Consider the following 11,762-nt stretch of genomic DNA (forward strand, 5'->3'; position numbering starts at 1 on the left):
TTTGAAAAAGTCTACAGGTAAAGCTTTTAATGTCACTCAAAGTGATGAGTCGGATGACAAGAAATCTGGAGAGGAAGTTGAAGAAGAAGTGAATTATCTAGCTTTTATTGCATCCTATAATAATGATTATAAGACAATTAACTCACCTCATATGCTAAACAATCCTAAAAATGAATATGATGATGAGGTGGATTTACAAATTGCTTATAATGACTTGTTCGTGGAATGTGATAAATTGAACCAGTAGAACAAGAGAAATTTAAAAAGTCTTGAAGAAGCTGAACTTGAGAAAGAAAGGTTAACGAAATCTATGGATGAATGTCTAGCTATTCGAAACACCTTGACTTCTGAAAACCACATGCTAATTGCTAAAGTTAAATCACTGGAAAAGGATCTGAATGATTCCAATAATCATTTAAAGAAATTTTCAAGTGATAAATTAAATCAAATGTTAGGAAATTAAAAACATTCATATGACAGGACTGGATTTGGTTTTAATAAACTTGGTGCTTCATCTTCTTCAAATGTTGCTTCCACTTCTAAGATTATGTTTGTGAAACCTAAAATGAAAGATGTGGTGATTGAGAACTCTTGTTTACCAAAAGAAACCTCAGAAGATGTGACTAAGAAGAGTAAGTTAAAATTCAAGGTCCCGGTAAGGACAAACTTCAATTCTAAGTTTGTCAAATTCTGTTGATATAAAAGATATGTCTAATTCGACTGATAATCATGTGAAAACAACTCCTCAAACAGAACATGTTTGGGTTAAAAAGAAAGATCATCTGTGCTTAGTTAACACAAACAAATAGACCCACATTCCTTCAAACAGAGATTCTAATTCCTTGGAGACCCACGATATTCCAAGTTTCCAACCCAACACCCTGCTCTGGCAAATGTCAACCCAACCCACCCCCTGCTCCGGCGACGACCCAACCCAACCCCAGTCACCGGCAAGGAACTCCACTCTCCGGCGACGAAGCTTCCTCCTCAACCCACTTTTCGAACCCAAGCGGAAGAAACCCACGATCCCGTCAATCTCACCATAAAAATCTTAAATCTCCGACAAAACCTAAGCCAGTTCTACAAAAATCCGAGAAACCCACGGTTCCGTTCAAGTCCTCCCGAAGCCAACGAGCCCATTGCATACCCTAACTCGTGGTATGTTATTTTGGGTTGCTTTTACTGGTTTGGCATTACTTTGAAAATAGTGAAGAACTACACATGTTTTTATATTGTTGGTAGGGCCACTACTGCACGTGTTATTGGATTGTTGGTTTGGGTAGCCTAACAATGAATATTTTTTGGATTGTTGTTTCGTTGGTGGACGAAGTTCAACTTTTATGACTACTTTATTTAATATGTGTTTTGTTAAGAATGTACTTTATTCAATGGTCCTACTGCATATGTTAAGAACTTTTGTTGTTTTCTGTATGTAAACTTTTTTTATTTTATTTTTTATTTTTTTTAATTTAATTTTATTTGTATTATCTTGAATTTAAGACCATTTGTTGTAGACAAGATTCTATTAAAAATACAAGATACTAGTTGATCCGTTCAACCTAACTAATAATATATTAGATTCCAGTTTAACCCCACTTATAAAAATACAAGATGGACAAAGGACAAATCAATAGAATTGAAGCTTCTCATTTTACTGACAACACAAATAATTAATCATCAACTACCATGATTCCAAGGTCATGTTATGTTCTATACCTATAATGATGTTTTATTCTGAAAACATCATAAAAAGAGCCTGCAGATGCACTAGCATAGATTTAAACCATCTTTTGAATCTACAAAATCACATCACACAATATTAGTAAATATTAGTACCAGCTTTGAGTGCTAAAACTATAAATTATAAAATAGAAATTTACATGAGCACAACAGCTAAGATTGCTTGAAACATAGCCACAACCAAAGCAAACTGCTGTTTGTAAAAATAGGTAGGCAGTTTACTCATTCTTCTCGAAATTTGGTCTAGCTTCACATTCTTCTTGTCCCTGCAGAATAAAAAAAAGTGGGGTAACTATACTTATTATTTTTCTTTTTTGCTTCCATGTAAGTCAACTGATCAGCATTTTTCCCAACAAATAACTTCATATCTTGCCTTTCAGAAGTAGGCAACTCTGCTGTTACAGTATATACCAACAATAGGCATATCTAGCTATTATAGAATTCCTACTATTCTAGTTTGTATTATCTTAAATGTTGAATTTACTGTTTTTGGGTTCCTAAGGTTTAACTTGCACGTAAGAGTCCAGTTACATAAATATCTAAAATAACCGTTTGTTGTCAATGTGCAGAAATGGCTACAACTATTGTTGATCTTTTCAACCATCATGAATCCTCTAGTGAACCGGATTTAGAATATGTGGGAGGTGATGTGATTCCTGTAGAAGGTTTGGATTCAGACACCCTATGTTTTGGGGATATAGCCACCATATTGGAAGTGTACTTGGTATACAACTACCATGACATTCCAAGGTTGAGGTTGTATTTTAAATTGGGAGGGTATCTTGGTGGAATAAATCGCTGAAACGAAAGCTTTAAGAGAAGGAATTATTATCGCTTAGCGCTTGTGCTAAGGAAGCTTGATAGGACACAAAGTTATTAATAGGGCGAGAAGTACAATATCTCTTTTCTTTCCTCAAGGCAATAGGTAAATACAGATCAGAAACAACAGAAGGAGGAAGAGAGGAAGTACCTGGATCCAAGGAGGAGTCTTGGTGATGGATTGTTGATTTGACAAATTTTCTTCCTCTTCTTCACATACGTCTTTAATTCCGTGGTTTGCTGACCAAGCTGCTCACTACTTTGAGACTCCCCCTCTTTCGAATCCATATAAGTATGATGATGAAAGCAAGGACTACATATATGGACTTACTAACGAGAAAGGCATGAAAAACATGCTCAAAGATTTGAAAAAAAAGTGAAGAAAAATAGATTGCATATATTTGTGAATGATGTTATAGTTGAAGAAGTTCCAATTGAAGTCAGGTCTCCAGTAATGACGATTTCTTAGTCACACGCAGAAGTTTATGTGGAAGAGATTGCAGAAGAGCCTCCATAAGAACATGTGTAGCCTCCACACACTACAAAAATTATGATCATTAGCGGCGACTCCAAGTTGCCGCTAATAAGGAAAAAGTTGCCGCTATTCACAAATACCGGCGACTCGCGGCCGCTATTTGGTGGTTGGTAGTAAGTGGACGGTGAAGCTAAATACCGGCGACTTTCAAAGTTGCCGCTATTTGTATGTCATTAGCGGCGACTTAGAGTTGCCGCTAATACTTTGTTTTTTGCCGGAAAAAATGGTTCAAAATGGTTCTAAGGTTGCCGCTATTGTATATCATTAGCGGCAACCTTTATGTTGCCGCTATTTGTATGTCATTAGCGGCGACATAAAGTTGCCGCTAATGATATAAGAAAATTAAAAAAATAAAAATAAAAAAAGTCAATAGCGGCAACTCCAAGTTGCCGCTATTGTTCTATCATTAGCGGCAACCCATAGTTGCCGCTATTTATCCAGTATTACCGGCGACTTATAGTTGCTGCTATTTGTAATAAGAAAATTAAAAAAAAAAATTGGAAAAGGTCAATAGCGGCAACTTGAAGTTGCCGCTATTCCTCTATCATTAGCGGCAATCTAAAGTTGCCGCTATTTGTCTGTAATTAGCGGCAACTTAGATGTTGCCGCTAATGAATTGAAAAATAGAAACTCAATAGCGGCGACCTAAGGGTCGCCGCTATTGAAAAAAAAAAAAAGAAAAAAAAAAAAGAGCACATATATATATATATATATATATATATATATATGCAAACACTACACACTTGAACCAGGAAAGAAAAAACTCCAAAATAACATTATTCAAAAGCAAAAATACAAGAAAAATACATTACTTAAAAAAGGGTCATGTTCAAATAGCTATATACCTCCTCATGGAGTAGAAGAGTGCAACTTTCTATTTAATCTTAGTCAATCAGCAATCAAGATTCAATCAATTTTAAGCAACATAGAAGCATGAAAGGAGGAGGTAATAAAAGTATTTGTAACTACAATACAATCTTATCAGTTTGTAATTTGATGAAAAAAATAATTTTACAAGCCAAGTTTTATCTGTATCTTTAAAAATAATATCCATAACCTACATTACACACACCACCACTTAGAACCGACAATTAAAAGTGAAAAGGAGTAATTTATCATGATTTATTACCTAAATATTGTTCTACATTTGACAGGGGTAGGCAGACAGAAGTTTCTTTGGCAAAGGTTACATGACTTTGGCTAAAGATTTGATTGCCATGGTAATACACAATCCAAAATATAAAATTACTTAGGCTTTTCAATTATATACCAAGGTAGATATTAACTGCTAAATCACAAGGCCTGTCAACTAGTTTATAATAGACCAAGAAAGAGATGGGAGTAGACGGTGAGGGGTTAGTCACGTAACTGATGTTCAGATGATATCAAGCATATAATTTGAAGAAAACATGCAGGTAACAACTTGAATGTACAAATTCATTTAGCAGCCTTTTGAAAATCCCAAAAACATAGTCAGCTGAACATGCACTGACCAACTTTTGATTCTCTTAGTTTGGTAAAGGCAAGCATGCTGTTTGAAAGTTAATAATTTTGGCAAAATTGCATTGCGCTAAAAACAAATCTTAACTGAGCTCAAAGCATATAGCGCAATGAATGAGAGTGGCAACATTTGGTCCCCCACCAGAAATCTCCTAACAGACCCTTTATCAGGCCAATTCTTAGTCTAGAAAACTCTCAAATCAGTATCTCCGTCAATATTTGCATTCCCTACAACCATCCATTTTTAATAAATGCAACCCTCAAGTATGCATCTCATGATATAATTGCATGAAAAGGAAAAGAATGGGAAGTGTTCCACCTCCGGTTTAAGATCTCGATGCACCACACCCTGAAGATGACAAAATGCTACCACATTCAGTATCTGTACCATGACAGCCTTTGCCTCATCTTCTGAGTATTTTCCACCCCTACAAAAGTAATAGAATAACTAGTTGACGACTACAGTGATGCACATCTGAAAGCCCCAGAGAAAAAACCTACAAAAATAAAGAAATAAAATAAATGACTACCTTGAAAGTATTCTGTCTAGAAGCTCCCCTCCTTCACATAACCTGAAATATTCACAATAAGAATTAAATTCCATAAGGTCGAAGGTCTAGAGTGGAAACCCCATAAAATCCAGAAGAAAAGAAGATACGGAAACACACTAATATTTTTATGGAGAACTCATGGACAGAAGGGGCAAAAAGCACAAAGAGATATGGCCCAACATGTCACCAGAAAACTATAAAGGAAAAATGACCATAACAGGTCTCAAAATCTGGATTTTATAGGAAAAGCATCTATAGTGGCAGATGTATGCAGGTTCAGTAATTATCAAAGAAGAAAACACACACAAGAACAGAGCCAATGATCATCCCATTACTTCATGGAAAAGCCAAGCAAAGCCCAAATGGATATGTCAACTATGTGATCGTATGAGTGTGAGACCAGCCTATTCTTGCAGCTACCCCTGATTTGCTACCAGAAAAAGTGCCAGCGTTGCCAAAGATATTGCTAGACTTAACACATAGCATCTTGAAAGAACCCAAGACGCAATAGAGCAGTTGAGGAACAAAAGTGGCATTGGTCTTCCCTAGCGCCTCCAAGTCTTTATTTGAGTGGATATCAAGCAATTTTTATGCCTCCAAAAGATAAATATTTCATTTCCTTTTTATTCTTAGGAGTTATTTTATTTGCTTCCAAACTAAATTCTTAAATTCTTTTATTTTCTTTTCGTTGTTGCCAAAGTGGCACCAACCTGACCTACTAAATTCTTAAAAAAAAATAAAAAAATAAAGGTGAATTCCATAACTTACCTTTTCTCTACATGATTGATCCTTATTGGTCATGCAATTGGGCAGCTAAATCTAGGCCATCGACATTGCTCACCTATGAAACAAAATTAGGTGCTCAAAGGTGGCTCAAATGTCATGCTGTACAACAACATTACAGCATTATGATGATTATGTTGGACTTTACCAAGCAAGTATGAAATAAGAGCCTGAGCTATATAAAAAAACTGGTAGGATTTCTGTAAATCAATACTGCACCTTGCCAGTAGACAAATTTGCATGATGAGAACACAAAAAGAGCTTTAGATGTGATACACATCGAGTATAAGCAACAGCCTATTTCATCAAAAACCGTCAAAACACAACTTGGCAATGTCATTCCATACAGTCAGACGCCCATGAGAAACTTTGTATCCCTTGGGTTCTTATACCTCCATTTACACTACAAGAAATTAGGTCTTTAGGGGCGACTCAAAGTCGCCCCTAAAGGTCCTAAAGTGGACGCTGTTGCCAGCATGTCGCAGCATACATAAATTGATTGAGAATGGAGTCAGTAACTGGTTCAACTTGACAGAAGCCAGAGATAGAATGGAGTCGCGATGGCAACCAGCAGAATCAGTGGCAGCCAAAGGGTCCAAAATATTTAAGATACATTTTCTTGAGTCGAGTATTTTCCTAAGGTGTCCTAAGAATAAGAATACTGACAGCAACTTCTCTTCACCTAACATACCATCCATTTTTTTTTCAAAAAGGTTTTAAGAGTATACATGAATATAAGAGATATTTCACTTATTAGAGATTTGATAATTAATACAAAATCCTAACGATAAGAACAACATTAAATTGCAATTTCAAAACCTTTGTACAGTTTGGAAGAAAGTGAAGTTCAAAAAAAAAAAAAAAAAATTGAAGAGCAAAGCATATATACAAGCGACTTGATGACAGTTGCTGCTAGCTGTAAGCAATCAAAAAAAGACACCTGGAGATCTGTACAGTTAAGAAGATGACTTGTCCTATAATTGAGTTACATGTAGCTGTCCTCAGCAGAACAACAGCTCTACATACATCGCAACTGTGTGACAAAGTCAAAAAGCCTACAAATTATGAATGTGTAAAGATATATATATATGTACACACACGAAAACTGGTTATAATTGCTAATGAGAGATCTGAATTGAAAATTGCTAAGCCTGTTGATAGCATCAAAACTTGAGTAGCACATCCCGGCCATAGACTAGGAAAAGCTATAGGGCACATTTATTTCCTTTACACAATCATTGTATGGGATTACAATTTCAAAACAGTACGTGAGTTTTCTTATAGGTATGAATGTGATAACAGAGCCAATACATTCTATAGACCACTTCAAGGCAAGAGTCCTCTGCCAAAATGAAATTCATAAATCCTAATTAACTTGATGCTGCATGTTGTGGCATAAAGAACCATAAAGGAAACAAAGAAGCAGTAAAACTATTTTAGGGGTAGCGCATTTACTCGTATTTCTTCCATCATAGAACATTTTCAAATCCCCACCAGCAGAAATGCTCGGCCAGCACCCTGAGTAAGATACAAGACGACCAACATAACAAGCTTTAGTGAAGGAAAATCAACAGTTCATGGAGATAAAGAGTCCAAAAAATTGGATCAACCACAAGGCTAAGTTTTCAGAAAGGTAAAAAAAGGATATGATTAACTATTCAAACAAATTGTAGTTTAATATACAAATTACAGATTTCCATCTCAAATCGACAGGGTAATTGGCCCTTCCCTAACGAAAGGCAATTGAATCAATAACATATTTTGCCTCTTAATTTAACTGTTGTATAATGGCATTTAAATGACTAATAAAGCTTGAGCAATTGGCATGCCATGCTAAGATTAGATAACTGCATTGGGACAGCCACTTCTACGAGGAACTTCGTATAATATAATCTATGCATGTCATATTAATCAAATAAAAATTTCAAGTGTTTGGGCAACCATCTAACAATGGTTAATGGAAATCTTTTCACATACATTTTGAGATAAAAACTTGCTCATATACAGCAACCCAATTGAAACAGAAGAATTTCTTTAAATTTATAGGTCTTTGTTGGAAATCAAAATGCTGTTAAATACTATGGCATACACAAATAATCATTCTTTCATAACATTAAATTTGTTAGAATTCTAACCATTATTTTTAACAAAATGATTCAGATTTTACCACCTCAACATTCAGAGTTCTAAACGATCCTCAAATTTTTCTGTACATAATGGCTAAGATTCTAAGAACTAGAGAAAACGTAGAGGATCCTGATCCATCAATAACATAAAATAAACAAAAATGACCAGATAATAGTAACTAGTAAATAAGAAAATTTATCCTTACTGGAAGAAATGGCTGGATTGCAGAGAGTCCCATCCTCCCTTTTCAGCAATACCCTCACTCTCCCTCTTTGCATGAAGTCGCGCGGATAAGCCTTATCTAGCTGCCACCAACACCCTCAAACATTTTCAAGACCCATAAAAAATTACAAAAAACTAAAACTAAAACAAAAACCAAAAGCATCAACCCGTAGATCCATCAGCAACACTCTCAAATACTTTCGAGACCCATTAACAACATTCAAAAAAATTTGAAAAAGAAAAAACAAGAAGCACCAATCCTTAGAAAAGCGCAAAATGAAATGAACAAAAACAAAAAGCACGAACCTCAATAGCATTAGGGAGCTTGAGATGAGCGCAGCAGTCGGCGATCTCGGTGAAAGTGGGATTTTCGCATGCGTTGGCGAGGCTTATCCGCCTCCCTTCCGCCACCGTTTTCTTCGAGTTTATGTAAATTGGGTAGAACACTATCCACCTCTTTATATTCTCTATTTCTCCTCCATCCATGTCTCTGATTCAAAAACCCTAACCAAAACAGGCATAAAATTCACAGATCAAGATACAAAACTATACAAATACAGTATATAAGACTCGTGATTCAGGCAAATCCAATCTTCCGTGTGTAAGGCGGAAGCCCCCAAAAATGGGTGATCAAAAATCGAATCACTATGCGTATCTTGGTGGCCATTACTTTTTGGCTGACTCCTCACCCAGTTCTATTGATCAGAAGTATCCAGCAGCGCCGCGCCGGTGTAGAATTATATTATAGGGGCCGATTAAGGCTCTCCTTATCCCCTTCCCTTTTCTTCCCCCCTGACCGTGCGTGTGGGACTTTGGGGTTAGGGATTTGGATCAAACAAATATGGTCTGAACTTTTCGGAAAACATCAAAAATGATCTGAAAATTTCAGAATATTAGCGCCAATTTCAGATATCCCGCCACTGGATGGCGCTTATTTTTCGCACTCAATAGGGGCGACCTTAGTCGCCCCTAATGAGCCTCAAAAAAAAATTTTTAACAATAGGGGCGACTCTAATGAGCCTCAAAATTTTTTTTTTAAAAAAAAAAATTATACTTATAATTTATAATTTTTATTTATTTTATTTATTTTTGTTTTTCTTTATTTTCTCCTGTAATATGTTTTTATTGTTATAATATTAACTAATAATTTCCGTTTAATAAAGATCATTAAGTTGATATTTATCTTATAATTAATTCTAAGATCAATACAAAATCCAAAGATAATATAAGATCAATATAACTAATACACTAAGATAATATAAAAAGCTTATAGTTTAATTGAATGTTCGATTGAACCTTCAATTGTATTCAGTTTGATCGATCAATTGATCTTATCACTATCAATCTAACTAATTCATTAGGATCAATCAGATGTTTAATCGATCAATTGATTCCATTACGATCAATCGAACTAATTCACTATGATCGATCGGATTTTTGATCGAATGTTTGATCCTATCACGATTAATCGAACTAATTCACTATGATAGATCAGATGTTTGATCGATCAATTGATCCTATCACAATAAATCGAACTAATTCACTAGGATCGATCGGATGTTCGATCAAACATTTGATCTTATCACGATCAATCGAACTAATTCATTAGGATCGATCGGATGTTTGATCGATCATTTAAACATATCACGATCAATCAAACTAATTCATTTAGATCGATTGGATGTTTGATCGAACATTTGATATTATCATGATCAATCGAACTAATTCATTAGGATCAATCGGATGTTCAATCAATCATTTGTTCTTATCATGATCAATCGAACTAATTCATTAGGATCAATCGGATGTTCGATCAATCATTTGTTCTTATCACGATCAATCGAACTAATTCACCTTGATCGATCGATCATTTGATCCTATCACGATCAATTGAATTAATTCACCAAGATCGGTCGATTGTTCGATCAAACATTTAAATAAGAATAAGAAATAGAAAACTTCAATAATAATTAATACGAGAATTTGTTCTCTTTAAAAGGAAAAAATAAATATTGATTTTTTTATAAAAAATAAGAATAGAAAATAGAAAAAAATTCACCAATAATTAATATAAAAGAAATAATGACATATTATTGGAGGTGAATTTTTGGTAAATAATATTTTCTATTATATATGTAAGGTCAATAGCATTGCCCCAATATTTATAATTTAATTAATTAATTAATTTTTTTATTTTTTTTCGGTGGTAAATAGCGGCAAATACTAAGGTTGCCACTATTGAGGGATCACTAGCGGCAACTTTATGTCGCCGCTAATAGGCCAAGTATTTTTTTTATTTGTTTTTTGTCTGGACGAATAGCGGCAACTACCAAAGTTGCCGCTATTGATCTCCAATAGCGGCAACTTTTAAAGTTGCCGCTATTAGGCCCTTAATAGCGGCCACTTAATGTTGCCGCTACTAGGCCAAGTTTTTTTTTTATTTGTTTTTTGTCTGGACGATTAGCGGCAACTAATAAAGTTGCCGCTATTAAGTGCCCAATAGCGGCAACTTTTAACGTTGCCGCTATTAAGTGCCCAATAGCGGCAACTTTTAACGTTGCCGCTATTAGGCCAAGTATTTTTTTATTTGTTTTTTGTCTGGACAATTAGCGGCAACTACCAAAGTTGCCGCTATTAAGTGCCCAATAGCGGCCACTTTTAACGTTGCCGCTATTAGGCCCTTAATAGCGGCAACTTTATGTTGCCGCTATTAGGCCAAATATTTTTTTATTTGTTTTTTGTCTGGACGATTAGCGGCAACTACCAAAGTTGCCGCTATTAAGTGCCCAATAGCGGCAACTTTTAACATCGCCGCTATTAGGCCCTTAATAGCGGCAACTTTATGTTGCCGCTATTAGGCCAAGTATTTTTTTATTTGTTTTTTGTCTGGACAATTAGCGGCAACTACCAAAGTTGCCGCTATTAAGTGCCCAATAGCGGCAACTTTTAACGTTGCCGCTATTAAGGGCCTAATAGCGGCAACTTTATGTTGCCGCTATTAGGCCAAGTATTTTTTTATTTGTTTTTTGTCTGGACGATTAGCGGCAACTACCAAAGTTGCCGCTATTAAGTGCCCAATAGCGGCAACTTTTAACATTGCCGCTATTAGGCCCTTAATAGCGGCAACTTTATGTTGCCGCTATTAGGCCAAGTATTTTTTTATTTGTTTTTTGTCTGGACGATTAGCGGCAACTACCATAGTTGCCGCTATTAAGTGCCCAATAGCGGCAACTTTTAACGTTGCCGCTATTAGGCCCTTAATAGCGGCAACTTTATGTTGCCGCTATTAGGCCAAGTATTTTTTTATTTGTTTTTTGTCTGGACGATTAGCGGCAACTACCAAAGTTGCCGCTATTAAGTGCCCAATAGCGGCAACTTTTAACATTGCCGCTATTAGGCCCTTAATAGCGGCAACTTTATGTTGCCGCTATTAGGCCAAGTATTTTTTTATTTGTTTTTTGTCTGGACGATTAGCGGCAACTACC

At 35.6% G+C, this 11,762-nt stretch overlaps 1 protein-coding gene and 1 long non-coding RNA gene across 3 annotated transcripts; both read right to left on the bottom strand.

Annotated features, from left to right (window-relative positions):
- Positions 1-4,823: 4,823 nt before the first annotated feature.
- On the bottom strand, positions 4,824-5,173 carry LOC148586776 (uncharacterized). The gene is made up of 2 exons (XR_015911641.1): positions 5,125-5,173; positions 4,824-5,022 (listed from the first exon to the last, which is right to left on the bottom strand). It is a non-coding gene; the product is annotated as an uncharacterized LOC148586776 (long non-coding RNA).
- A 1,653-nt stretch (positions 5,174-6,826) lies between these two features.
- On the bottom strand, positions 6,827-9,202 carry LOC132185541 (signal recognition particle 19 kDa protein-like). Of its 2 annotated transcripts, XM_088514920.1 has the most exons (6): positions 8,948-9,202; positions 8,584-8,781; positions 8,261-8,360; positions 7,384-7,446; positions 7,197-7,270; positions 6,827-6,961 (listed from the first exon to the last, which is right to left on the bottom strand). In XM_088514920.1, the coding sequence occupies exons 2-6, from the start codon at positions 8,761-8,763 to the stop codon at positions 6,947-6,949; spliced, it is 432 nt and encodes a 143-aa protein (XP_088371046.1). In that variant the 5' UTR covers positions 8,764-8,781; positions 8,948-9,202; the 3' UTR covers positions 6,827-6,946. The 2 variants fall into 2 exon arrangements, with proteins under 2 accessions (XP_088371046.1, XP_059455288.2); XM_059599305.2 differs by having other exon boundaries at positions 6,827-7,270; positions 8,967-9,201.
- Positions 9,203-11,762: the final 2,560 nt, after the last annotated feature.

The sequence above is a fragment of the Corylus avellana genome, chromosome 3, assembly GCF_965113065.1.
Source record: "Corylus avellana chromosome 3, dhCorAvel1.hap1.2, whole genome shotgun sequence".
NCBI lineage: Eukaryota > Viridiplantae > Streptophyta > Magnoliopsida > Fagales > Betulaceae > Corylus > Corylus avellana.

Coding starts and splice junctions, on each gene's coding strand:
- LOC132185541 (XM_088514920.1), bottom strand. CDS start 8,763: ATGGATGGAGGAGAAATAGAGAATATAAAGAGGTGGATAGTGTTCTAC. Junction 7,447..8,260: donor CAATCCAGCCATTTCTTCCA/GTAAGGATAAAT, acceptor TATCTTACTCAG/GGTGCTGGCCGAGCATTTCT. Junction 7,271..7,383: donor CTATGATGGAAGAAATACGA/GTAAATGCGCTA, acceptor TCATTTTGGCAG/AGGACTCTTGCCTTGAAGTG.